Source organism: Cajanus cajan, chromosome 4 (assembly GCF_000230855.2).
Source record: "Cajanus cajan strain Asha chromosome 4, NIPB_CcT2T_4, whole genome shotgun sequence".
In the NCBI taxonomy this organism is placed as follows: Eukaryota; Viridiplantae; Streptophyta; class Magnoliopsida; order Fabales; family Fabaceae; genus Cajanus; species Cajanus cajan.
Genome location: NC_138520.1, coordinates 2,255,039 through 2,282,899, shown reverse-complemented (window position 1 = coordinate 2,282,899; position 27,861 = coordinate 2,255,039). Strand labels below are relative to the sequence as shown.

General features: G+C 35.5%; 3 protein-coding genes across 6 annotated transcripts; 2 read left to right on the top strand and 1 right to left on the bottom strand.

Annotated features, from left to right (window-relative positions):
• Positions 1-260: 260 nt before the first annotated feature.
• On the top strand, positions 261-1,749 carry SOB3 (Putative AT-hook DNA-binding family protein). 2 transcript variants are annotated; one of them, XM_020364292.3, is made up of 2 exons: positions 261-629; positions 892-1,749. In XM_020364292.3, the coding sequence occupies exon 2, from the start codon at positions 898-900 to the stop codon at positions 1,585-1,587; it is 690 nt and encodes a 229-aa protein (XP_020219881.1). In that variant the 5' UTR covers positions 261-629; positions 892-897; the 3' UTR covers positions 1,588-1,749. The 2 variants fall into 2 exon arrangements, with proteins under 2 accessions (XP_020219881.1, XP_082930025.1); XM_083073899.1 differs by lacking the exon at positions 261-629 and having other exon boundaries at positions 636-1,749.
• A 4,415-nt stretch (positions 1,750-6,164) lies between these two features.
• LOC109802142 (ARID/BRIGHT DNA-binding domain-containing protein) lies at positions 6,165-16,357 on the bottom strand. 3 transcript variants are annotated; one of them, XM_029272249.2, is made up of 14 exons: positions 16,027-16,357; positions 15,488-15,845; positions 15,278-15,411; positions 15,078-15,117; positions 13,969-14,021; positions 12,621-12,666; positions 12,115-12,207; positions 8,448-8,570; positions 8,287-8,332; positions 8,130-8,205; positions 7,479-7,545; positions 7,293-7,343; positions 6,622-6,714; positions 6,165-6,478 (listed from the first exon to the last, which is right to left on the bottom strand). In XM_029272249.2, the coding sequence occupies exons 2-14, from the start codon at positions 15,812-15,814 to the stop codon at positions 6,374-6,376; spliced, it is 1,254 nt and encodes a 417-aa protein (XP_029128082.1). In that variant the 5' UTR covers positions 15,815-15,845; positions 16,027-16,357; the 3' UTR covers positions 6,165-6,373. The 3 variants fall into 3 exon arrangements, with proteins under 3 accessions (XP_029128082.1, XP_020218960.1, XP_020218959.1); XM_020363371.3 differs by having other exon boundaries at positions 8,281-8,332; positions 15,524-15,845; XM_020363370.3 differs by having other exon boundaries at positions 8,281-8,332; positions 16,027-16,356.
• Positions 16,358-21,307: 4,950 nt separating this feature from the next.
• On the top strand, positions 21,308-23,257 carry LOC109802778 (uncharacterized). Its single transcript, XM_020364175.2, has one exon. The coding sequence runs from the start codon at positions 21,308-21,310 to the stop codon at positions 23,255-23,257; it is 1,950 nt and encodes a 649-aa protein (XP_020219764.2).
• Positions 23,258-27,861: the final 4,604 nt, after the last annotated feature.

Genomic DNA, 27,861 nt, shown 5'->3' with positions numbered 1-27,861 from the left:
ATGAAATATAATATTGATAAAAGAATGATATTTTATTATTTTTAACTAATATTTTATATGAATCATTGTAGAAGCAGTATAAAATTTTTGACATACCTATTCACTTATTTAAACTATCATTGTAGTTTTTATTTGTGAGTAATTTTTCATCAGGTAAACAAACTCAAAGTGCTAAAGGGAAGATTTTTGGAATAATATTTTATTTCATATACACATGAATTAAGGAATTGAACTGAAATAATGAGTACTTCCTTTGAATAGGTATTTATTATGTTTGTAAAAGAAGTTGAACAAGAACGCGTGTGGCACAAGCGTGAGAGAGAAGCAGGTGATGCCGTGAGTGGAATAGAACAGCTTTTGTCTTTGGTAATGGTAATTTGTTGGGTTCTTCCCCCTTCCTCCATTTCATCCTCGAAACCCTGCATTTCTTATCTGAGCAAAAACAAACTACACTAGTGATCATAGTATCAGCTAGCGTTTCATTTTCCAATTAAATTCAAAGGCGTTTCATCAACTGGGGGCACTCAACTTGCATAAATCATCATTTCAAATTCATATTCTTCGGTTCTTGTCGGTGTCTGAGCTGTGTCATGTTAATTTGTTGACTCTTTCATCATCACACTTGCCAGGTAAACTAACTGAAACAAGCTAGAGATTTAATTAATCATCTTCTGGTCTCGTGTGTTGTGTGTTGTGGGGCATGGATCATATATATTGTACAAGTAGAACTTAGTTAAGCTAGGTATAGGTATGTATATTATTTATATAAAGTATTGAGTATGATGAGTGTTGTTACTTGTTGTGTTAATTTGGATCTGAGAGATTGTGATGGCTGCTTACAATATTATTGAGGGAAGAGAAGCCCAATTAGATAGCTTTGTTGTGCCGCAGGTTTTGATGAGGCCAGCCCTAAGCCTGCAGGCCCAAAAGCCCACGCAACACTCCGACGAAGACGGAGAAGGGACCTCCTCCGGGGGGCGCCGCCCACGCGGCAGGCCTCCGGGCTCCAAGAACAAGCCCAAGGCGCCCGTGGTGGTGACGCGCGACAGCCCCAACGTGCTCCGCTCGCACGTGCTGGAGGTGACCGCCGGCGCCGACGTGGTGGAGAGCCTCTCCAGCTACGCGCGGCGCCGAGGGCGGGGCGTGTGCGTGCTGAGCGGCTCCGGCATGGTGGCGAACGTGGCGCTCCGGCAGCCGGCGGGGAGCGTGGTGACGCTGCAGGGGCGGTTCGAGATAGTTTCGATGACGGGGACGGTGCTGCCGCCGCCGGCGCCGGCGGGATCAGACGGGCTGTCGGTGTATCTGGCGGGGGCGCAGGGGCAGGTGGTGGGTGGCGTGGTGGTGGCGCCTCTGGTTGCTTCCGGTCACGTGGTGCTGGTGGCTGCTTCCTTCGCGAACGCCATGTTCGAGAGGTTACCCTTGCCGTTGAATCACCGAGACGGTGATGATGATGAGGCAGCACGTGGCGTCACCGGAATGGGACAGGTGGCGGATGGAAGGAACTATCCCTTTTCAGCGTCCCTGCAGGGTGACCTATTTGGATGGGGTGCAACTACAACTGCAAATGCACCTAAGCCTCCTTTCTAGTCATATCCATATCCATATCCATATCCAACCTTGGTGTAAGATATTACATCACTATTATATGTGCAGCAACTCATCATTTCAAATTTAACTATGTTTTGGCCACCCTGCATATGTATTACTCTTTCCTTTTTTGATCAATGTCATAATTTTTTATCTTCTCAACCTTGCTAGTTAGCTACTTTAATAATAAAAAGTCAGCATTTATATAAACAAACATTGGAACTATAGTATAAATTATCATATAATGTTGAACGCTTAGACCCACAACACCGCTCTTGTCTGCTGAAGCAAATAATTAGTGGCTTCTTTATCATATGATACCTAATTTAATTAGGGTTGACTCCTAAATTCTTACAGGCATCAACTATAGTATTATTTATTTTCCATCTAATAGCCATGTATATGCCCTACTGCTTCTGCTCGATTTTTGTTAGCTAGGTCTTATTCAATTCAGTGATATATACCACCAGATCAGAAACCCCAAAATGCAGAGTTATTATTTTATAGCATTTGGATCTGTTAACTTGTTTTTTTACATGGGCCTTGATGTTTCTAAGGCACCTTAGAGTCGGTTTCTCCAAGGTCAGAAAACGCAACCCTAGTTCCTGCTTTTGCTATCTCAACATTGGGAAGCGATGTTGAATTTGAAATATATTGCTTTTTTCTACTCCCAACCGAAACTTTTTCTGACCAAATCAAGTGTTAGGCTTACACTTCATTTGTTCGGTCATGAACGACTGCACTTGAAGAAAAACGCTCTTTTGCCGGCTGCACAAACATCAACATATTCTGAAAAATGATTTTTTAACATCTAAGTTTCTGCGATTTTTATGTGTACTATTGAAATACGAAAAATTAAAAGTGAGAGATATGAATTAATTATATAAAGTTCATATGGGGTAATGTTGAAATAATAAAACTGATGTATTATAAAAATGACTTTTTTTTTAAAACTTCGCGTCCTCCCTTCATTAATTCTACAGATCCTGAAAACAATTTTGTAGGCTTGTTTTGCCAAGAGAAACACAAATTAAGCAAATCACGAAAATCCACAGAGACAATTCAAGGATAAGATTAATAAAGTTCTTGCTTTAAGTCTTTTTTTTTTTAAAAAAAAAACATATTTTATATTAATATTTATATTTTTTTTTAAGGTTCTATGATTTAAAAGTAATTTTTTGTATTTTTAAAAATTCTTTTTAAAAGGTTCTTTTTCTTCTAAAATATGTATAAATATATATATTTTTTAAGTTATTTCTAAAATATTTATATTTTATTAAAAAATTATTAATAATAAAAAAAATCACTTTAAAACTCGTTTTAGGTTATGTTAAAATCCATATCCATGCTAGTAAATTGGACCAAGCGCGAGGGTGTCAAGAATTACCTGAAGCAATCACATTGAAACTTGAAATTATAAAAATATTCTTGGAGCTCATAAAATAAATAATAATAAAATATTCTTGGAACCTGAACTAGGAATACACTTTATAAAAATGCATTTTCTTTTGTTTCTTTAGATGGTTGGTTTTATGTCCCGAATTACTTCACCAGTTTCTTAAAGTGTGAGCTTTACACACGTTGCTTCCCAATTTCCAAACCTCAAGTTCATGTCGCATTTTAGTGTCACAATTATCTATATAAGCTTATTCCATCGCTTCTTAATACTATCAAGAGAATCTAGCTTAATTAATTTAAAAATATGTGCATTGTTAAAAACCTTATTATTAATAACGAATAAAAAAATAAATGTGCCGAGTGTATTAGTGATGACTTTATAATATTTTCGCACACAGACAAGTAATAATTACAAACTATTCCTTAACAGAGTATGTGTTAATTTTAGCTTTGATATATATCCTCCAATAGAATTGAGTTACAGGGGGAAAAAGTAGGATAGTAAAAATGATATATGAAGCAGATACTACAAATTCAACAGTTTGGGAGTGGAGACACTATTGGCTCTATTGCTTTTAACAATCTCCTGGAAACACTCAAATTATTCTTTTCTTGTGTTTGGTTAATAAGCAATTAAGCAGTAAGCTAGTGTCTGATCAACTAATCCTTCCTCAGTTTGATCCTTGCCATCGATATACTCGATCGTGAGAAAAAGAAAATAAACCGGAATCTTGTTAATTATGTGTATCATTCTCGATCATTTATATCAGGGAAAAATAATATTCATCTCCTGTAAACTTCATCCTTTATTTTTATAAATAAACACTTTAATTTCATCTTAATTGAATATTCTAAAATTTTACCCTATTTATAAATAAACATTGTTAAAAACACATTACAAACTGTAATTTTATTTCAATTCATCCTTAAATTTTACCTTTTTGTAAATAAATACATTAAACATTCATTTCAAATTTATTCATTTTACAAATAGTTATTTTTTTTATTAAATTAGAATTAAATTGGGGTTTAAAATAAATAAATGGTTGAATTTCTTTTTTGATAATAGTTAACTCCAATGTAATTAATATAAAAAACTATTTACAAAAAGAATAAATTTTAAGAATTAATAAAGATGAAAATGAAATTAAGGTTCTTATGTTTAAAAGAATACAAAATTTAAGGATCAACTAGACAAAATTGACATTTAGGAGGTGTTTGGTAGGGAATTTTTTTTTTCATACCTAAGGATCATGATTTTTGAGAATAATTTCTTAAAAATATCTAAAACATGTTTGACATAAAAGTTCCTAAGAATATTTATACATGATTATCGAGAATTAAATATTTTTTATGTTTGATTACAATAGTATATTCTTGAGTTTATAAATATTTTTTTACAAAAATGCCCTTTATTGAAATAAACTCATTATATATATATACACAAAAATCTTATTACAAATATGATATATACACTAAAATCTTATTACAAATATGATATTAAACTATTTTAAAAATTTTAAAAAATTATTAAATTATTTAAATACATAATTCAGCAAAAAAATAAAATAAAATAAAAAAATTAAATACTATATTATAATTAAGAAGAATAAAAATATATTATTTTATTTCATTCAAATAAAAAAAATAAAAATAAAAAATGTTAACAAATACCATTAAAATATAGAAATAAAATAGATTTTAATAATATTATTAAAATTGACAAGATTAATAAATAATTATATATAAAAAAGAGAGAAAAATAGAGATATAGGAAGGAGAGAGAGAAGGGAAGGGGGAGAGGGAGAGGGAAGAGTGAGGGGGAGAGAGAGAGAGAGAGAGAGAGGGAGAGGGAGAAGGAGAGAGGAAGAGAGCAAAACTTAGAGTGAGAGAGATAAAGAACAAGAAAGAGAAATATAAGAGAGAGAGGAAGAGGGAGACAGTCACAGAGACAAAAAAAGTGAGAGGGGGAGTGAGAGTGAAAGAGAGGGAGAAAGAGAAGGAGAAAAATATTTTTTGTCTTAAAAAGGATACTATAATCTTTTTTTATTTATTTTTTTTTTATATATATAAAACTTTCTTCCTTATTTAAAAAAATTGGATTCTAAGTAAAAAAAAAATGATTCTTGAAAAATTATATTCTTAAAAATCTTTTTTTTTTCTTTTTTTTTAAATTATAAATAATTATAGAAAACTAAGATTCTTATTTAAAAAACTTTAAGAATATAAAAATGTATTTGTCCTATACATATTATTTAAAACTACCATTATACTACTTTTCTTTCTTAATATATATATATATATATATATATATATATATATATATATATATATATTAACCAATTAGAATACATGTTTTATATTATTTCTCTCTCATTATTAATACTCATTTTTATAACCAATTAAATTAAAAAATTTATAATTAATATATTTTATTAAATTAAGAAAATATACTTTAATTCAAAATATTTTAATCTAAAAATAATTAATATATGAAATAATATAAATTAAATCTTATATATAAAAAATCATTACTCTAAGTTGAATCTTATAAATAAGAATAGAAATAATACATAAATAGGAGAGATCTAATTATCTCATGAAGCAACTTATAAGATTAAACTAGGTCTAATCTAAAATTTTCACATACACATTATTGAATATCAAAATTTGTAATTTAGTGGTAAAATTTATCAAAATTTATAATTTTTAATTAATAATAGAGAATATTAAAAAAAATACTACAAGTACAGATCATCAATATAAAAAAAATTAATATAATTAGTTTTAATTAATTTTATTCTAAATTCAAATTTTATTTCACCTTTCATTTTAAGTGATTATTAGATATAAGTGAACGTATAAAAAATAAAACATTAAATGAAACGTATAAAAAAATTTAACCATAAATACGTTTAAAATCTAATAATTATTGCTTATATTTAGAATTATATAAAAATTCATATTGCTTTTTATAATTAAAATTAAAGAGAGTGGCTAACATTTTTTTTATTTAACAACAAATAAAATTAAAATTTATTTTATTGTTTTATCCTATCATTTTCTATCAGGACCTTCCTGATTGTCTTTTTGCCAGACTAACATTTTCATTTAACACTTAAGTAAGCAACGAGCCCTCCACTACTAAGACTATTGCTAATGATGCGCCAACACAAATATAAAAGGGTAAAAAGTCCATTTTTTTCGTATATGGATAAAAAGGCATTTGATTGTATTAGTGAAATTAGGCATTTTTCACCTAAAAAAATGGTAAAGTTTGTGGTAGTTTGACTAATCCAACAGGGCAAAGACTATACTACCAAACATACCCACGCCCTGAAAGTTTAATTTTAACCCCTTAAAGGGAGATTTGATATACGAGGAACATTCACACAGCTCCCTGCTCAAAAGGAACGCGTACAAATAGTCGACCATGCAAACTAACAACAGCAGATGTCTGAAGCGGATCAATTCTTGCAGGTAAGTTCACAACCTGAAAAAACAAGCAAATTTCAGTCAACCACTTTCAACGAAGATGCTACGTCATAACATGATAAATTCTGTTATTACTCAACATCACACTATCCTCCTGAAAATAGCAATATACCAAGATATCTGTTAAGAAAAAGTAGTTACCTTTTTGAAGGGGGTAATTCCCCATGGATTGTCAACGTGTTCTGGCAGACCAGTTATAACAAGACGTCCAACTGGATCTGATTGGACTCGCACCTGTACTTATTAAAACCAAGTTAATAATAAAAGTAGAAATCAAGAAAGCCATAATCAATCGCAAAGGAAAATACTCATTCCAAGTGAGTTTGTTTCTAAAATGAGCAACTAAGGTTTATCCAATCTTTAGATCATTTAATAGGTCATGATCACGGTGCAATTTCATAAAATTAAGGGTGAATACACCATTGCTCACTTAGAAGAACCTTTTTCCCATCATTAAATATATCATGACTAAAAAACCGAGACTATGTAAATACGCCGTAGTTTTTAACATGACAAATGATGTCAAATTAACTACAAACATATATCAAACTATGTTGGCAGAACCCTCGTCACAAAAAAAAAAAGAAGCCAATATAGATAAGTAGAAATTATAAAATGTACTTGTTGGATAATACAATTTAATAAATTCAAGGATTTAATAATTATTTTTATTAACTCTCATTGTTGGATACGAAGAACTTGACAACTAAACCTGCATATGTTTCACCCAAAAAAATAAAGTTCCCAAATATCAAGCCAGTTTTATGCATAAAAATAAACAATAGATAAAGACGAGGAGCCACGGTGCTTACTTCCTCACGAAGGAGCCCAGGAACTAGTGCATACACCTCAAAACAATCCTTCTGGACATGGATACAGCAAAGAGTAAAAAAATTACTTGGTTATTTAAAAAAAAAAACCTATTTAAAGGAGAGAGAATCTGCCATTATGTTACATAAAAGGGACATGAATTAGGTAAAGAATAAAACCAGACTTACAGTTTCCCGCACATTGATCTTCACCCAGTCAGCAGGGGGTCCAATGTCCACTACTGCTGTGACCAGTCTATTAGATGAAAGAGTCAATTAGCCTTGATTCATTAGATACAAAGAAACTTGAAAAAATCTCAGTGCGTATGTATCGTTTTCAAATTGAAAGTAGGGATTATAAGTGGCTTAATTGATTTGAGGAATCGGTAATAGTGAATGGAATATCCTCACTGACTTTATGAAAATGCCAAAGGATCATCCACATCACATTCACTTTGTCTGCGTTTTGGCTCAGAAAACCTTTGGGGAGGAAAGATGCAGGTATAGAAACCTTCAGGGAGGAAGGATGCAGATATGTCTAGGGACTTGAATAAATATGTATAGGTAGTATGATTAGGACGCACCAACTTGTCCTGGTTAATTCCTTATTTTACTATGCTGTAAACCAATGAGTCTAATAGAAAACTAGCATTTATTAATTGTGCAACATCAAAAGTAATTTATTCAGCTGTAGTTGTTATAATGAAGAGAACTTAAGGTGGTAGGTGGCCACTACCATGAAATAGAAGATTGTGGATGTAGTAGATAACAGTGATACAGAGGTTATGAATCTATGCACAGGACTATAGGTCAATTAACAGAAAAGACCAGTAACTTAACTGTCGATCTCCTTCGATATTTGCAGCTTTCTCAGCATGCTCCAGACTAGACGACATCCTCTGTTTATTAATCATACCTAATTCATTGAAGCGTGAAGAAATGAGATAGCAATTAATTTAGAGAAAGTTAGTGACGTTTGTGGTGAGCATACCAATACTTTTTAGGTTCTTTTCACGCTTTGGTGTGGAACTGAAGTTCTTGTCCTGTGCAAGAAAATACAAACACTCTAGTAGTAGAATCATTGCTATAAAGGAAGAGTGACTGAACAACAAAATAATACTAATGAATAAAAATGTAATTTTAAAGGTCTCAACAGACCTTAATAACTGGCTCAGCAACCTCACCGTATCCAAGAAGTCGCTGAGCATGCCAACCTTGCATTGCACGTGCTGCCGCATCCCTTCGTGCCCTACCTGAGCCAGAAGTCTGGTAAACAGCAGTCTGCAAAAGAAACTCATTATTTGATATGTAGAATAAAGGTAGAGGTTCACATGTTACATGCTCCCATATCTGTCTCAAATATGCTGTTTTGTGTAAAATTTCATGACTCCTCGCATTTCAATTTGCTGTAGAGAACCAGCAGCAACGGATCAACTATGATGATCCCTTAATTAGAGGTCTCACAGATTGAGGACTTTGGGGTCTCAGAACATCCTTCCATATTTGATGGCATCACCAACAATGGTTGCAATTTCCAGCATTGTTAGAAACTGTTTTGGCTTCTCCTTTACATTTTCTTAAATTACTTGGTATGAACTGATGATATGGTACAAAGAATTTGAGAGAAAGAGACTAATGACTTATCCCCTATGTAAATGCTGTTACGAATTGTCAATAATCTAGAAACTCTTTAACCCATCATTCCGTTTTCCTGATTTCCAGTTTGAAAGATAGTATTCTGCATTCAATTTTTATCAAATATTCTATTCCTTTCTCAAGAATAGTCCTTCAGAGTTTTTTTTATTTTAATGTTATGAATGTATGTTGTAATTCATACATATTACTTGCTACTAGCCATTGAAATTAAAGTAAAAGTCACCAAATTTAAATAAAATAGTACAGGTTTAAATATAATTTTCGTGCATGTAATTTACCGTTTTTTCACTTTTGGTCCCTGCAAATTTTGTCACTGTTTCATCCCTAACCTTTTATAATGTTTCAAAAATAGTCTTCACCGTTTGCTACTGTTAGAAAAAATCCTACGTGGCAAACATAATAGAAATTATATTTGTTATATTACAATTCATCATTATCATGTAGGTAAATTGATTTTAATTTCTTTTTTGACAAAATTTCAAAATGCACTTGATTTCACTGCACCCAAACCCCTTATGATCACGCTTCCCCACTCCGATTCAAATATGATATTGCAAACCCTAAATCTCCCAATTCAAACATCAATCCCCCCAATGAGGAGCAGCTTCTCACAATCCACAATTTCGACAACGACATCGAGTTTGCCCTCAACAACCATTGCCTCTATGAGGTCACCACAGGCCTCCACCTCACGATAGAGGAGTTCAACATCATGCTTGGTTACTCCCTCATTGTGTAGGAGATTATGCGTCACAAGAGCATCCACCACTCTGTTGGCTCCAATACAAGAGCTCATGTGCCAATTGGCTCAAGACTGTAAAGACCATTGTCGCTTACTGCGATTGTCACAACAGTGATGAGCGAGACATCTCATCGGAGAAGGGACACCGATAATTTAACTCTGCCACCGATCATAGCCAGGATGCGACATGAAGAGTATGGTGAAAGTGCGTTTTGAAATTTTGTTTTAAAAAAATTAAAATCAATTTACCTATGTGACAATGGTAAAGTAAAATATAATGAATATAATATGTATTTTTGTTTGCTATATAAGATTTTTTATGACAGAAGTTAATGACAAATTATTTTTGAAATGTTATAAAAGATTAGAAATGAAATAACAATTTTTTTTACAGGGACTAAAAGCGAAAAAACAATAAATTACAAGGATGAACAATAGTACATATTACTTGTTGCCAGGATGCTAGCCATTGAAATTAAAGGAGGAAAGTCTTGCCAAAATATAAATTTACTCGCTAGAACAAATTAATTTAATTACTTGCTATTGTGCATTCAAGACAAAACATACTTATATATAATTAGTTTGGTTTAAGTTGGTTTCACATTCCCAAACCACAAATCATATCGAACCGTGTGGTTTAGGAAAATAAAAATTCAAACAAAACAGCTTGTTTTTTATTTTTCATTGGTTTTTGGGGTCACTTTTTGGTTTTCCATTTGGGTTAGTTTGATTTTAAACACCCCTACCTCAAATTAACCATTTTGTCCCGTTAAGAAGGAAATACAGGGTAACTTGATTTGCAGCAAAAACTCCAGTCCTTAAAGTATTCATCTTTGAAGATTAGGAAGATGTGTGTTGAAAACTGCTTTAATTGCAGTCACCCCTAGCCTGCTTTAGTTGTGGCCTCTTTGGAAGTTGCCTTAATTTCAGCCTCAAGGGTGGTGATTTAGTCTTATATCAATTAAAGATATGACTTAAATAAAGCAAATAAAACTTGGCAATCCTCATCTTATAAGTCAATTTTGTAGGAATGAGTTAAGCCCTAAGACTAAATTATAAGATGGTAGCAAAGCGTGTCCTAAATCTATCATTGGACCACCTGCATATGTCATGCTCCGGGTTAGGAGTCTTGGGCATAAGGGGGAGTGTTGGATAACCACTTGAATTGCGGTCACTCCTAGCTTGCCTTAGTTGTGGCCTATTTGGAGGTTGCCTTAATTACAACATCAAGGATAGTGGTTTAGTCCCACATCAATTAGAGATGTGGCTTAAATAAAACTTATAAAGTTATGCAGTTTTTACTTACTAATTGGTTTCGTGGGATGAGTTAGGCTCTAAAATAAAATTCTAAGGAAGTGATTTAGGAATTAGGATTTCCAGCAGTTTCTGAGTTTGGTCTGTAGATACAATGCACAAGTTATCCCTCATTATTAATCTGCTCTGTTTGATTACTACACATTCATGGGTATTTGTGAAATGTAGTCCTTCCAATAGATGATAAAATACTTAGTATCTTCCCTTATAATTATAATTATTATATTCAATTCCAAATGCATCTATGATAAGTTAGCTTTTGTTGATGGAAAACTTATGTGCCAAATTTTTTTGGTTTCTAGTTGCTGAGTTGGTCTGTAGATACAATGCACAAGTTCTCCGTTATTATTAATATGCTTTGTTTGATTACTAGAAGTTCATGGGTGTTTGTGAAATGTAGTCCTTCTAATAGATGAGAAAATACAGTATCTTCCCTAATAATTATATTCAATTCCAATTGTATCTATGACAAGTTAGTTTTTGTGATGGAAAACTTACATTACAAAGTTTTTGGGTTTATGTTTCTTCTTTCTTGTGGCATACTTCAAAAGTTATCAATCACTGCAATGATTAAATATACAGTGTTGATTTCCTTAATCTTTCTACTTAACTTTACCCAACAAAAAGCCTAAAAACCTACAAGCTTTGAAAATAATTGACATAACAAGTATTTTTTTTTTAAATCAAATAAATAGAAACCCATTGGAGATGTTTTCTCATTCTCTTCTGCTGTTTTGTGATCCTAGCTCAAGGGTATGGGTCATCTGAAGTAGTACTACATGTTGTGAGACATGGCCTGTCAGCGTTTTGCAGAAATTTATTCATTATATCAAAACTAAAAACTGTTTTTGAAAATAGAAATCAAACACAACCTAAGACTTTCCTTTTTGTCTCACACAACCATAAACCCTAAACCTAAGATCCAATGGTATTAGCTTCAGTGAATTTTTGTGTGCCTAGCAAAATGGGAGTATGACCAAAGAAAGAAGGAGCTCTATTCAAGTTCATATGACAAAGGAAAAAAAGATATGATCCTATATAATTAAAGTAATCTTCATTTGAGCATGAAATCAAGGAACAAGAGGGGAAGAAAAGAAAGAACATTATACAAACCTCTTTTTCCACATTTGGAGATTGATGAAATGATCCAACAGGGAGCTGTAGCTCCCCAATCTCTCTCTTATGTTTTTCATACTCTAAAAGTGCCTGCACAAATTAAAAATTCAAGAAAAAGGAAACTGACAGATTATCCAAGTGACTAAAAAGACACCAAAAGTCACACTTGAAATAATTCAAGGCAGAAAAGCAGATAATAATGGCAAATATTGGTTTTAGTTTCATTGGCTTCCAGTCCTGAAACACAGACAGCACATGCTATGGAAAGGAGAAGTAGAGACAGCATACACACTTCTTTCTTCTTCAACATTTAAAGAGTAGAAACATGAAATAGAAATCAATTCAAACTGAAATTGATGGTAATCAGATATTTCAGAAAACAAATATATAATAGCCAATTGCCATATCAACAAAATATAATTGTACTCTAATTAATCAATTATTACAATAACAGAGATGGAGCCTTTGTAATAATTAAGAGATGAGTGAACTCTATCAATTACCTTCTCATAAAAGATTCTAAATGTCCATGAGACCGTAGTACAAGTCCTGTGAGAGAAAAGTATTCAATATAATAATGAGCCAAGGGATTTGTTTTAGATGAAGTGTTGAGAAAGAGCTTTTATTTTGACTTAATTGCATGTATAAAAAATTCTAAATGTCCATCATACTGTTAAATGGTTAATTTGGTACTGTATCTGGTTAATTCAGCAGATTGGACACTGATTAAATGATAAATAATGTTATATGGTGTATGTATATATAGATCTCCGAGGTTTACTTAAATTTGGGATTGAGCTGCAACATGTTGACCCTGTATGGTTGGTATTTACTGGTATTTTTGTATTTGACAAGCTTTTATGGTTAGGTTTATGTCCCCCACCACCACAAACCTGTGTCCCTCAAGCTAAAATAACAAATAGCCAATTCTAAATCCAAGCAATTTTTGTTTAATATAGTTTCAGAATCCGACAATGTTAAAGACATGCAGATGCATAAACTGCATACTGTATTCATTCAAGTTTACACAGAATCTTATTACAAGCTATTCAGCAAACAATACAGGTTCAGATGATGGGTTTTGAAGTCTAAGACAACCTATTAGATGATGGTTAAGGTGCAAGAATCAAAAGGGAAGACGGTAGATAATTCGTATATTCTCCTCTCAACTACGTGTAGACAATCAATGTTTTTTCCTTATTTTTGTGTAAATTAGAGAGAAAAAAAGCTTCAGATAATTCGCACCTACCACCTGTTGACTTATGTCAATGAATCTGATAATCAACCACTTGACTTCATTCATTCAATTCACAAGAACCTCAATAACCAAGTTCCAGAAACCCCAAAACCATTCACAGATTTTATTTTACTTTTCCAAATTTAACCACGCTTCCTCAAGTTTTCAGCTCATGATGTTATTAATAATTACGTCTTTTATTTTTTAATAATTTCCTCTGATGTAGCATATTGTGATTGGCTAATCCAAATCAGCACAATGACTTGCCACGTTGCAAAACTGTCAGCCATTCAGCTAACTCTACTAACAATTGGATGGCAATTGGCAAGTTAACATGTGGATCACATTAGCTTAATTTTAAAAATAAGGGAACTTGATTGGGTCATAATTTTTTTAAGGGGCTAAAATCACACATGGGCCAAACTAGGGGGGAAAAAAAGCAATTAGGCCCTTTATTTTTTAGAAACTAAATTACACAAGTTTCTAACAATCAGCCATAAGCAACTCAGAAGACTACAAAGAGTTCATCAATGACAGTAAATAGCATAAATACAATATGGATGGGGCTATGAGGGATTAGTAAGAACTACAAAACAATAAAATTTAGGCCTTACTTAGGGGGGTGGAAAGACTCTCCTACTTGCCGCCACAACTTGGATCCAGTTACCTACATATATTCAATCAATAAGATCAACTTTGTTAGTTGTCACTTGTTGGTAATGAATAAATGACAAAGGGCCCAAAACAATTTAGCACCAACAAAAATAAAACTTAAGAATGCTGATGGATAAATAATTATAGTAATAATGTAAACAGGCCAGATTATATGTTATGTAACTATATTAATTAGTGTGACTGTATATTCATGCAACTATTCTTGTATTATGACTCCTAATATAATGTGTGATTCTAATACATGGAATTCATCATATGCCTCTTGTTCTCTTTCATTCTCAATATGATAACTATTAACCGGTATCTAGAGTCTAGTAAGAGGAAACCCAAATGTCCAATAAACTAAAGTTACTAAACATGTAATGATATGTTCTATTACGAAATTTATAAAATAAATTGCCGCTTAATCAAAATCAAGGAACAAAAAAAAATAATAATCTGGGTTGGGGCTCACAACCCTACTATACAGAAAGTAAAAACAAAAATGCATAGGCCCAAGCTGGTAACAGGTCTCCACAAGTCAGACCACAAATATTTGAACATACCGTATCTTTCAAATTATAAAAAAAAAAAAATTAGATAAATAAAAAATCCTAAACAATTGGCTCTTCGTAAAGTTGGCAAGAGGACTGAGGGCTGACTAGAAAAATGATTGAGTTCCCCAGCATCAGTTCTCTTTGTGTTACAACTAGTGTCTGCCTGATTATTTGAGTAATGTTGATAATATCAACACCAGCTCAGCCAACAAACATAAGGAAAGCATAACTATAGTATACCTGAGGTATCAGCAAAGCCATCATACATAGGGAAATCATTGGGATCACTCATCTATACATTTGTTAAAATGTTCAAATCTATATTCAATGAAAACATCCCATTTATCTTACAAAAAGCATGAATAGGATAGCACTATTTAGCAATGGTATTAACAACAGCCTTGAGTTTGAAGTAAACCATGCTAAAGTTTATAATGCAAGAACCTCGGTGATGGCCTATAGGCATACAAAAGGATGAGTTGTCAATAATAAAGCAGAAGATTGATCCATACCACATCATAACCACCTAGTCTGATAACAGCTCTCCACAATCTGCAGCCCATGGAAAAGTAAAGAATCCACTATCAGAACAGTTAAGTAACACATTCAAAATGAGTATCAAGGAGGGAAATCATGCCCACTTAAACTAGCCTTCAAAAATGCTTATGAGAAAGGGTTTACACCAGGGCGTCACAGGGGATATTATACATACTTGAGGCAATTTAGTGGCTCTCCATAAAACTTAGGAGGCTTAAATTCCAAGGACCGCTCTCTGTAGAAATTCTCAAGCTCCTTCATAAATGTTTCTCGGTCTAGAGGCGTGCCATACTCATCATATTCAATCATCTGCGAGGGTGAAAGGCAAGATAATTACAATCTACAAAAGAACAAACACAGCGCTCTGATATCTTACTGAATGTACCTCAGTATCATTTAGCACATTCTTCATTTCTCTTACATTCTTTTCTTTAGGCTTTGGAGTGACCAGTTCCTGATGTGAAACGGTCTTAGCATCTTCAAGTTCAAACTGACTCTCACTAATTACACTGGTTTCTAGCACATGACTAGGATCAGAATCACCGTTCTTGTTAACATCACCCTGCTCCGCCATCACTTGATCCTGTTGCAGCTGAGCAGGGGAATTGTGATTAGGGGAAGATGACACCCGTTGACTTTGCAAAGAGATGTCAACAACATCCATATCAGCAATGCCGTGAGAGTTATCGGTAGGTTGCTCACCATCCTCCATCTCTCACAACGAACACTTGTAGAAAGCGATCCTACACTCCACGACCACGAAATTAACAGCATCATCTCACGACTCATTCAATTTGTGCAATGTGTGAAAAATGGAGATGTAGAAGAAACGAAAATGCGAGCCCTAAGCTACAATAGCTTGTAATAGATATGATTCTTAGTCACGACTTAACAAATACGGACTCGGAAGTAGAAGCAGCATACCTTAATTGGCGAGGGACAGAGAAATTGATCCACCGCTTGACGAAAACGTAGGGTTTTGGTGTCGGCAATGAGAATTGCAGAGGAGAAATTGGGAAGAGAAGAGAGAAGAGTGTGTTTCTATTTTAAATACGAAATTGGAAATGAAATTTGAAAGAATGGGGAGCATAAACAGTATGCTAAGTTATCATGAAAATCAAACGTCACAATTGGCTACCATGCACCGCCTCCAGTTGCGGTGGGATGGGGCTAAACTGCTAAAGACACAATAATACAAAGGCGGTTAAGTTAAAAATGCTACACCTTCACCTTCATCTCCACTACCCACTGACTCTAGTCTCTACTACTAGTACTACTAGTATCCCGTTACTTTCCTGCATATCAAAAGACTATCTTACCCCTTTGTCAATGTTTCCGTACAATTTCAAAAATTATTTTTCTTTAAATAAAAAAGTTATGAATTTCTTTCAATATTTTTCTATTTTTAAATGTATATTTCAAATTATAATTTATCCAAAATTCATTCTTAAATCTTATTTTACTTTTCAAATAGATACTCAATGGTGTTCTTTCATTTTAATTAATCTTTAAGTTTTAGTCAACTAATTAGAATTGGCCCATGTGTAAAATGTTCGTTGTTGGTAAGTCATATGAGATCTCCTCCGAGTCTATATAAGGAGGTACTCTCTCAGTTTGTAACCAAACCGAGTCTGCAATAAAAAATCTCTTGTGTGTTTACTACTCATGGATTGCTAAAACCTCTATTCCTCTGTATCAAAAGCTCTTGATCCTATTATAGTATTATGCTCTCAGTGATACATGTTTGAGCAAGTATATATTATAATTATTATAACTAATATTTTAACTAGTACAAATATATATTTTTTATATAATTAAATTTTATAATAAATTATATATAAATAAATATTATATTTAAATATATTAATTATATTAAAAAGTTTATAAATAAATATTTTAAATATATAAATTATATTTTAAATTTATGATAAATAATTTATATTATAATATAAAATTATTTTATTTATTGATAATTTTTTTAAAATATTAATATTTAATTTATATATAATTATGATAAATGAAAATGGAATTAGATAAGAAGTTAAAACTTTTTTACAAATCCTAAAAAAATCATTAAAAACACTACCGTGTAATATAATGGTTTGTATTTAGCATATAAAAATTATTATAAAATAATTTTTATTTATTTTTAATTTATCTTATATTTAATCATTAATTTATTTATTTTTATAAGACAATTTCTAAATATTAAAATATATTAAAAATTAAAAACTTAAATACTCATTTCATCTTATAATTTTTACATTCTATAATTAAAATTATTTAATTTTAATTTACATACATATTATTTGTTTTAGTTTTTACAATTTCACAATTTTTTTTATAAATATTATAAAAAAATAGACAATTGAGATTCAAAGGAAATAAAAATTATATAAATTAAAACTAAAATAAAATATAAATCTAAAGGATATAATTTATAAAATTATAAAGATAAAAATATTCAAATCAAGTTTTTATTATAAATATTTTTATTTGTTTGTATATTTTCATTCAAAGTTTTAATAATATTTTAATATGCGCTATGCATATGTTAAATGTTTATTAAATATAGTAAAAAATAAAATAAAATATGTATATAAATAAATATTATCTTTAAATATATAAATTATATTTAAATTTTGAATATATAAATATTTTAAATATATAAATTATATGTTAGAATTATACTAAATAGTTTATATTGTAGTACATAGTTATTTTTTTTGTTTATTGATAATTTATTTAAAAATTATAATTTTATTTATAAATAATTATGATAAATAAAAGTCAAATTAGATATGAAGTTAAAATAATATTTAAAAATCATTTTATTTTAAAAAAATTCTTTAAAATACTCTTGTATAAAATAATTATTTATATTTTATATAGGAGTTGATAAATAAAATTTATAATAAATTATATATAAAAATCAATAATATATGCTTAAATATATAAATTATATTTAAAATTTATATAAATATATTTTTTAATATATAAATAATATTTTATATTTATGATAAATATTATATTGTAGCTAGTATAAAATTATTTTAGTTATTTTTAATTTGTAAATAGTTATGATAAATAAAAAATGAGTTAGATAAGAAATTAAAAGAATTATTAAATCTCCTTTCATCAAAGAAAATTTCTTGAAAATATCCTCATATAAGATACATGTTTGTATTTTATATATAAGATTTTATTATTTTTAATATTTTAAAAAATATTATAATTAAATAAGATAGCAAATTATTGAAATTTAAGGTGAATAAAATATTATGCTTTTTTATTATTAATTTAATCAAAGAGTTCTTTGCAAAAAGGAAAAAAATTATAAATCAATTAAGCCAAAATTAAAACTAAAGGTATTTAATTTGTTAATAAAGTGAGGTTTAATGATTAATTAAGATAAAATTAAAATTCATGATATATTATTTATATAAAAAAAAAGGTTAAAAATTAAGAGAGAAAAAAAAATCAACATACATTTTTTTTTTGTTGAATAGAAGGAGTTAAAAAATTCAAATCAAATATACTATAACAAAAATCAATTAAAATCTCAAGAATTCAAAATTTAACATACATATTTTTTTTATATAGAAATTAAAATTAAAGTAATTTAAATTTCAAAAAATTTCAAATTCTTTAAATTTGTAAATTTTTTCATCGAAACATACCATAATAAATAATCAATTAAAATTACAAGATAAGAAATAGAAGCTACATGAGCATTTGCTAAATATATGTCTCTTTCATGAGTAAATATGTCAATATTATGTGTCTCTTAATAAGTAAAGCATACATAATGAGCAAATTTGGCACATATGTATCTTTTAAATTACTAATTAATACTTTCCTTAAATTGATGCATGAAGGTTTTGAATGACTGACTGAATTGCGATGTTCCCAAAACCTTTGTGAAGAGGTTTACAAGCTAAGAATGAGTAGAAACAAAGGAAGGTTAAATTTTGTCTTGTAAGACCTCATCGGAAGTAATCTACTTTGTTGTGTTCATGAAAGGTTGTTTGTTTATACAACTTAATTAATTGTCACAGTGGAGGCACATAATTAAACCCATGATACCTTGTACCTATACCCACTAGAAATATATTCAGTGACCATGGCACAACATTTGGCTTTAGTCGATGATCGATGAAGCGTGACACTACATTGATTTTTTTCAGAAATAGAAAAGTGTCTCAAGAAAACACAAACCAGTCAACAATCACCCAATCCATATAATTGTAGATCACAATAACTGGATAGCAAAATTATTTATTCATAATCACTCATATATGTTTTGAGGTCTTGAATGGTCACATGACCATTGTCTCACTATTTCTTCTCTTTTTATAAATTTACATCTTATAATTTTTAGAAGTAAATTTTAAATAAAATAATAATAATAATCTTAATAAATTATTTTTATTAATTTGAAATGTCACATCCATATCCTAATATTCGCTTTATAACTAAATAAGTGTCAAATGGATACAAACTAGTGTGGTCTTGACAACTTGGACAGGGGACCTAAGTCTATTTTCGCTTTATGAGGCTTGCCTTAAAGAAAGGCTCGAGTTTTAAATGCAGGCCTTCAAACTGGTGCAAATCATTGGGCTTATGGTCTCATATCTAAAAATGGGCAAGTTAAGTTTTACTTATCCAGCAAAATAAAATAAAAGAAAAGAAAAAACTTGTTTTAGATTTGTGATATTTCTGTCTTTAATCAAATAATTTTTTATAACAAAATTATAAAAATCAATTTATTGAAAAAATATAAATAATGTTTATTTGTTATCTTTCTTAATAAATAATATATTTCTTTAAAATAATAATTTCTAAATATATACTTAAGACGTGTTTGATATACATAAACATAATACAAAGAGAACAATATAGGAGTGATAAGATAAACACTTAAGTCAAATAAAAACTTCTTTTATCCTATGTATTATTTGGTGAATAATAAATGGCACAAACAGAATAATATAAAATTTATCGTAATAGGATTATAATACATTTTCAATGTTAATTATTTGAACACAACTCATATTATATATCATAAATATTATAAAATATATTGTAACATAATATTAAATGAGAGTGGGCGCGTGAGTGGAGAGAGAGAGGGGTTCAGGAGATACAATAGAGAAATTAATATATATATATATATATATATATATATATATATATATATATATATATATATATATATATATATATTATCACTTGGAAGAGAAATGTTACAGAGGTTGAACACATAAGCTAGATTTATGTGTGTGGAATTTTTGAAGACTAAGGTATGTCTCTGATTCTCGTCAGTTGGACAAGACTCTTGATGCCATATGTAAAGACAGGAAGTAAAATACACAATTGTACTAGTAAGCACTCTTTCGGTCATGCAATAGGCCGAAAAGGGCGCCCAAACTAATGAAACGCACCAATTGGCACCCCTTCGGTCGGACAATAGGCCGAAAAGGGGGGCCTGAACCAAGGAGCCACACCAACTGCCCCCTCAGGTCAGGCAATAGACCGAAAGGAGTGCCCTAGCCGATGAAACACAACACCCCTTCGGCCCCAAGCTTGGCCGAACACCCCTTCGGCCCCAAGCTTGGCCGAACACTCCCTCGGTCTCGTGGGTAGCCAAAAACCCAAAGAGAAGGGATCTGAAGCTATTCAAAACACCCCTTCGGCCCCAAGCTTGGTCGAACACCCCTTCGGCCCCAAGCTTGGCCGAACACCCCTTCGGCCACAAGCTTGGTCGAGCACCCCTTCGGCCTTATGCTTAACCGAAAACCTGAAGAAAGAGCCTATGATAAACACGTGGCAAGCCAAATGCCTACTATGCATTAATTACCATACCAGATTAAGACAGGATTAAGGTTAAGTCATGTATTACCCATTTCCCAAGGATGAAGGCCCATCAGGCCCGCATATGTCACTATAAATATACAGGTGGTGTGACATAAATGAGGTACGTTATATTCAACATAAAGGCATTTATTGCTCTATACCGAACACTTACTTGATCGTTGGAGTGCCTTTGCAGGTACCCTCCCCACCCTTTAAAGACGGTGTTCGATCGGGACTGAAGACTTAGAAGATTAAGCAGGAAGAACGACGAGAGGAGTGTTCCTACGCAGGAACATTTTGGCGCCCACCGTGGGGCCGAAACCAAAACGGTTCTCGACCCTGAAGCAAGATGGTAACTACTAGAAGTCAACAGGAGAACGTAACCGAATACCCTTTCGGGATGCCCCGGGACACCATCGGACGACAAAATAATCAGAACGAGGATGGGATGGAAGAATCGTATGTGGACCGGTCTCAGCAACCTAATCCGTCTTCGGCCATCGAGCAACTGAAGGCCGAAATGATGGAACTCAGAAGGCTCAGAGAAAAGGATGCTCACGAACTGTCGGCCCTGAGAAGGGAAAACGCCGAGCTCAGGAGCGATAATCGGACGTGGCACCCGTCGCACAGTACACACAATCACTCAACCCGAGATCAAGGTGAGTCCTCGGGATGGTACAAGGAGACTAAGGTCCCTCAGCCATCGGGCGGACCAACGACAACGCAAGATCAACAACGTCGACAGGGAAGAACGCCCTTAACTCCAGACATCATGGGAGCTAGATTACCGGACAACTGGAAGAATTTAGCTCTAGAAAGGTATGACGGAACCAGCGACCCAGAAGAACATCTAGACGCGTTCGTCACACAGGTCGGCCTGTACACGGATGACGAAGCTGTCATGTGCAAAGTTTTCCCCACTTCACTAAAAGGACCGGCGTTAAACTGGTTCACAAGACTCCCACCAAGATCGATTGATTCCTTCACAACTCTATCATCCCGGTTCGCGATACAATTCGCTACGAGCCGTCCGCACCAACTCACCTCGATCGCGTTGGTCAACATTCGCCAAGAGAAGAAGGAACCTCTTAGAACTTTCATGGAGAGGTTTGGAAAAATGACACTATCTATTCGCGATTTGGACCCAGCCGTTGCCATGCATCACTTAACCACGACATTACGACCTGGCCCATTCGTCAATAGCTTGTGTAAAAAACCACCCCGAGACCTTGACGACCTGAGACAAAGAGCCACGAAATACATGCAGATGGAGGAATTGACTGAATTTAGAAGTCAAAACCGACCCGACTTGTTTCTCGCTAAAAAAGAAAGTGACAAGGAGCTCCCCAGACCTCGTCCCCGAGACACCACCGATCGAGAGAAGAATAACAGAGGTCCGAGGTACATGCAATACACGCCGCTTAACACGAGTAGGGCCAAGGTGTTGGAGCAGGCGTTAGCCACGGAAGTACTAGTCGTTCCTCGAAGAGCTATGACCCCGCCTCACGCCGACACATCCAAGGCGTGTCAATTCCACAGGAATAGAGGACACTCTACTGAAGAGTGCTCCGCCCTTCGGGATCGTATTGAGGATCTCGTTAAAGCCGGACATCTCCAAAATTTTGTTCGAGGAGATAACAGGAGAAACAATTATCGTACAGGCAGGGAGGAGGGCCGAAGAGAGAATCGAGAGCGAGCACCCCCCAAGAACCGATCCCGTGAACGCAGCAGGTCTCAAGAAAGAAACAGTCAACAGCGAGACCGAAACCAACCCAGGCGAGTTATAAACACCATTGCGGGAGGCTTCGCAGGAGGAGGAAGTTCTTCGTCGGCCCGGAAAAGACACCTAAGGGCGATCAAATCGGTTAACACCATAGGGCGGACATCTGCCATTCGTATGCCCCCTATCACATTCACTGATCAAGATTTTCAAGGCGTCGACCTAGTGCAAGATGACCCCATGGTCATCAGTGTGGAAATTAACAACTGTATTGTAAGAAAAACTCTTGTCGATCAGGGAAGCTCGGCTGACATCTTATACTGGAAGACTTTCGAACAGCTCGGCATCCCCGAACAGGAATTGACGCCTTACGATGAACCTTTGGTGGGATTCTCAGGTGAACGAGTGGACACAAGGGGAACAATAGATCTGTACACCTATTTCGGAGACGACCAGCAGAGACGAAGGATAAAAATACGGTACGTTGTGGTGAGTGCTAACACGTCGTATAATATCCTCTTAGGTCGACCTTCCCTGAACAGGCTTAGAGCCATCGTCTCTACCCCTTCTTGGCAATGAAATTTCCATCTAAAGAAGGCAAGATCATTACACTGCACGCCGATCAAAAGACAGCCCGCGAATGTTACCTGGCCAGTCTAAAGGTACAACCGACTCCGAAGACGACCCGACGCCGAGACGTCAATGTCATTGGAGATATTGGTCAATACAAGATGAGGGGCTTAGAACTTGATCCCAGAATAGAGGACGAACATAGGGTTGAGCCGACGGAAACAACAATCCCTTTCCAGCTCGGGAAGGTGGAGGATCAAGTCACATACCTAAGTTCCCAATTAACAGATGATGATGCAGAGAACATTAAGCAAGTCTTGCTGATGTATTCAGATCTGTTCGCCTGGACAGCAGCCGATATGCCGGGCATCGACCCTAGCTTCCACTGCCACAGACTCTCGGTTTGCCGAGATGCCAAGCCGATCGCGCAGAAAAAGAGGAAAATGGGGGGGGGGGGGGGAAAGATCCCAAGCAGTAAAAGAAGAAACGACTAAACTGCTACAGGCAGGATTCATTAGGGAAGTCAAGTATTCAACCTGGCTAGCTAACGTAGTGATGGTCAAGAAGGCAAACGGAAAGTGGCGAATGTGCACCGACTACACGGATCTCAACAAAGCATGCCCAAAGGATGCCTACCCCCTTCCGCACATTGACGCGTTGGTTGATGGAGCAGCCGGTCATCACATGTTAAGCTTCTTGGATGCCTACTCAGGGTATAATCAGATACCCATGTATCCACCGGACGAAGCAAAAACTGCATTCATCACCGATTCAGCCAACTTTTGTTACAAGGTAATGCCATTCAGTTTGAGAAACGCAGGAGCGACTTACCAACGCCTCATGGACAAGATTTTCCGTCGGCAGATTGGGACATGTTTTGAAGTATATGTGGACGATATGGTGATCAAGTCCACTTCGGCCGGTGATCACCTAAAAGACCTCGTCACGATATTTGAGGAAGTAAGGCGTCACCATATGCGATTAAATCCGGCAAAATGCACATTTGGGGTAGCTGGTGGAAAGTTTTTGGGATTCATGTTGTCAAAAAGAGGGATAGAGGCCAACCCCGACAAGTGTCAAGCTATCATCAACATGAAGAGCCCTCGCAACGTAAAGGAAGTGCAAAGGCTGGCCGGACGCATCGCTTCCTTGGCTCGTTTTCTCCCCTGCATGGCCGAGAAGTCAAAGCCCATAATGTCCCTACTAAAAAAGGCTACCAAGTTTCAGTGGAACGAGGAATGCGAGTCGGCTTTTCAAGACCTGAAGATAACGCTAGCAACTCCACCATTGCTGACCAAACCAGACCCTCGGTTGGACATGATCGTATACATATCAGTCTCAGACAAAGCCATCAGCTCTGTCTTGGTACAAGAAAAAATAGAACAAATGCCGGTATATTTCGTTAGCCGAGTGCTACAAGACGCCGAGACGAGATATCAGCACCTCGAGAAGACGGTCTTAGCTCTTGTTCACACCGCTAGACGTCTTCGACACTACTTCCAAAGTCACCGGGTACTCGTTCGAACAGATAGCCCCATAACTAAAGTCTTGCGCAAGCCGGAATTGGCAGGACGAATGGTCGCATGGTCCATTGAGCTGTCGCAGTTCGACATTCATTTTGAACCGAGAGGACCAATTAAAGCGCAAAGCATGGCCGATTTTGTGAACGAATTCGCCCCACAAGCGTTTCCCGAATCCAACCTGTGGACTCTGCACGTGGACGGGTCGTCAAACCAGCAAGGTAGCGGCGCCGACATTATCTTGGAAGGCCCAGGTAAATTAGTGATCGAACAGTCACTACGGTTCGGCTTCAAAACGTCTAACAACCAGGCAGAATACGAGGCCCTCCTTGCAGGACTGAGACTGGCGAACGATCTGGGCACTGCAACAATCCAGTGCTTCAGTGATTCGCAAGTAGTGACAGGGTAAGTCAACGACACTTTCCAGGTTAAAGAGCCGACGTTGCTTTTGTACTTCCATGCCTTCCAGAGACTAAAAAACAGTTTTGAGGATGTCCAAGTCACATACACTCCCCGGGAACACAATACCAGAGCCGACCAGCTAGCCAAACTGGCTAGCACTAAAAAAATCAGCCATTTGCGAAGTATGAAACAACAAGAGCTTCCGAGCCCGAGCGTTAATGAAGTTAAGTGTCTGCAGGTGGAACCGGGAAACCACTGCTGGATGGATGTCATAACACATCACCTTCAAACTGGAAAATTACCCGAGGATCCTCTTGAAGCTAAAAAATTGAGAGTGAAGGCAGCACGATACACCTTGATTGCCGGGGAATTGTATAAGCGAGGATTGTCGACACCACTCCTGAAATGTCTCACCCCTGAACAAGCACACTACGTTCTCCGGGAAGTCCATGAAGGCGTGTGTGGAACTCACTCGGGAAGCCGAACCCTCGCAACCAAAATCATCCGTGCAGGATACTATTGGCCGACCTTAACCACTAATTGCACCGGATTCGTTCGGCAGTGTCAACCTTGTCAACGATTCGGTCCGTTAACACATCAACCTCCAGAAGAGTTGCATTCTATCTCCACCCCCTGGCCTTTCTCCATTTGGGGCATGGATATACTGGGACCCTTCCCACCGGCCAAAGGACAAATGAAGTTTCTTATCGTAGCGGTAGACCACTTCACTAAATGGATCGAGGCAGAAGCAGCGACCACCATAACCGCCAACAACGTCCAGAAGTTCTTTTGGAAAAACGTGGTCACACGCTTCGGCATCCCGTACGCTTTGATCTCTGACAACGGATTACAGTTCACCGACCGGCGCTTCAATGACTTCCTTTCAGAGTTAGGCATCAAACACAAAATGACTTCAGTTGAGCATCCCCAGTCCAACGGACAGACCAAAGCTGCAAACAAAGTTATCCTCAAAGAATTGAAGCGACGACTCGGGCAAGCCAAGGGCTCATGGCCAGATCACCTACCAGAGATTCTATGGGCATATCGCTGTACTCCTCAAAGTTCTACCAAAGAGACCCCATTTCGGTTAACCTATGGTACCGACGCCATGATTCCGGTAGAAGTCGGGGAACCTTCACTTCGACGACAGCAATTTGAAGATGATACCAACAAGGAAGCTCTCAACATAGAGCTGGACCTAGTCGATGAAACACGCGAGTCGGCCCTGATCAATATGGAAGCTTGCCGGACCAGGGCAGCTAGGAAGATCATAACGAAGGTAAAACCTCGTCAGTTTCAAGCAGGGGACTTAGTATGGCGAGTCACAGGGGAAGCACGAAAAGATAAATCTCAGGGGAAGTTAGCACCCAATTGGGATGGGCCGTATCGGATAAGGAACGACCTACAGAACGGGGCTTATAAACTAGAAGAACTCAATGGAAAGATTATACCCCGCACTTGGAATGCAACACACTTGAAACATTACTTTAGTTAACATACCAATTGTAATTTTGTTTCGGTGTACTCTTTTCCTCTTCCAGGTTTTCTCCTCTTAGAAAAATGTGAAAAGAGGTTTTCCCGAGAAAAGGTTTTTAACGAGACACCATATCAATGAAACAAGCTCCTTTTTGAGAAAATTTTCACTAAACCAATTTAGTCACAAGTTAAAATCACGAAATCCTCCCCCGAGCAATCTCGGCCAAGGCCGAAGTAGCAATTCCCTCCCGAGTACCACCTCGGTCAAGGACGAAAATGCTTTCCCTCCCGAGCACTTCCACTCGGACAAGGTTGAAAAACACTTCCCTCCCGAGTACCACCTCGGCCAAGGTCGAAGTAGCAATTCCCTCCCGAGTACCACCTCGGTCAAGGACGAAAATCAATTCCCTCCCGAGCAACCTCGCTTGGCCAAGGATGAAAAATCAATTCCCTCCCGAACTACCTCGTTCGGCCAAGGACGAACACTTATTCCCTCCCGAGCAACCTCGCTCGGCCAAGGATGAAAAATAAATTCCCTCCCGAGCTACCTCGCTCGGCCAAGGATGAAAAATCAATTCCCTCCCGAACTACCTCGTTCGGCCAAGGACGAACACTTATTCCCTCCCGAGTACCCTAACTCGGTCAAGGAAACATTCCCTCCCGAGCAAACCACGCTCGGCCAAGGATGAAAAGACAATTCCCTCACAAACCATGTTGATCGGTTAAGGATGATTCAATAATTCCCTCCCAAGCAAACCTCACTCGGCCGGAGGAAATCTCAATTTTATCGTTCAAATGGAAGCAAGTCTCCATAGAAAAACCGATTCATTTGAAAGCACAACGTCTACTTAAATGCGCAAGTATAAAAAAGTCCGAATAGGAACTAAAACTTCATTCAATTCAAAAGCGGCACTAACGGCCGGGGGGTACAATCAGGTGTGGCTCATCCGGCCCAAGGAATCAAAAAAGAAACAAAAAGTATACCCTATCCATATACATCATCAACAAAACAGATGTATGAATCAAAAAGACAAGAACAAAGGCCGCCTAATCGGCATTGGTGGTCTGCTCGGTCTCGTCATCATCATTCAGAGTAGTCCCGGGATCTTCGGCCGGGGCCGATTGGGGCGGGGCCGCATCATCTGGCTCAAGGTTATCCGGTGCCTCGGCAAAATCCATGAATTCTCCCTAAAATTCAGGGGGAAAAGCGCCGAA

Coding starts and splice junctions, on each gene's coding strand:
- LOC109802142 (XM_020363370.3), bottom strand. CDS start 15,814: ATGGAGGATGGTGAGCAACCTACCGATAACTCTCACGGCATTGCTGAT. Junction 8,571..12,114: donor CTCCAAATGTGGAAAAAGAG/GTTTGTATAATG, acceptor TTTCTTTTGCAG/ACTGCTGTTTACCAGACTTC. Junction 8,333..8,447: donor TTGCTGAGCCAGTTATTAAG/GTCTGTTGAGAC, acceptor TTTCTTGCACAG/GACAAGAACTTCAGTTCCAC.
- SOB3 (XM_083073899.1), top strand. CDS start 829: ATGGCTGCTTACAATATTATTGAGGGAAGAGAAGCCCAATTAGATAGC.
- LOC109802778 (XM_020364175.2), top strand. CDS start 21,308: ATGGTAACTACTAGAAGTCAACAGGAGAACGTAACCGAATACCCTTTC.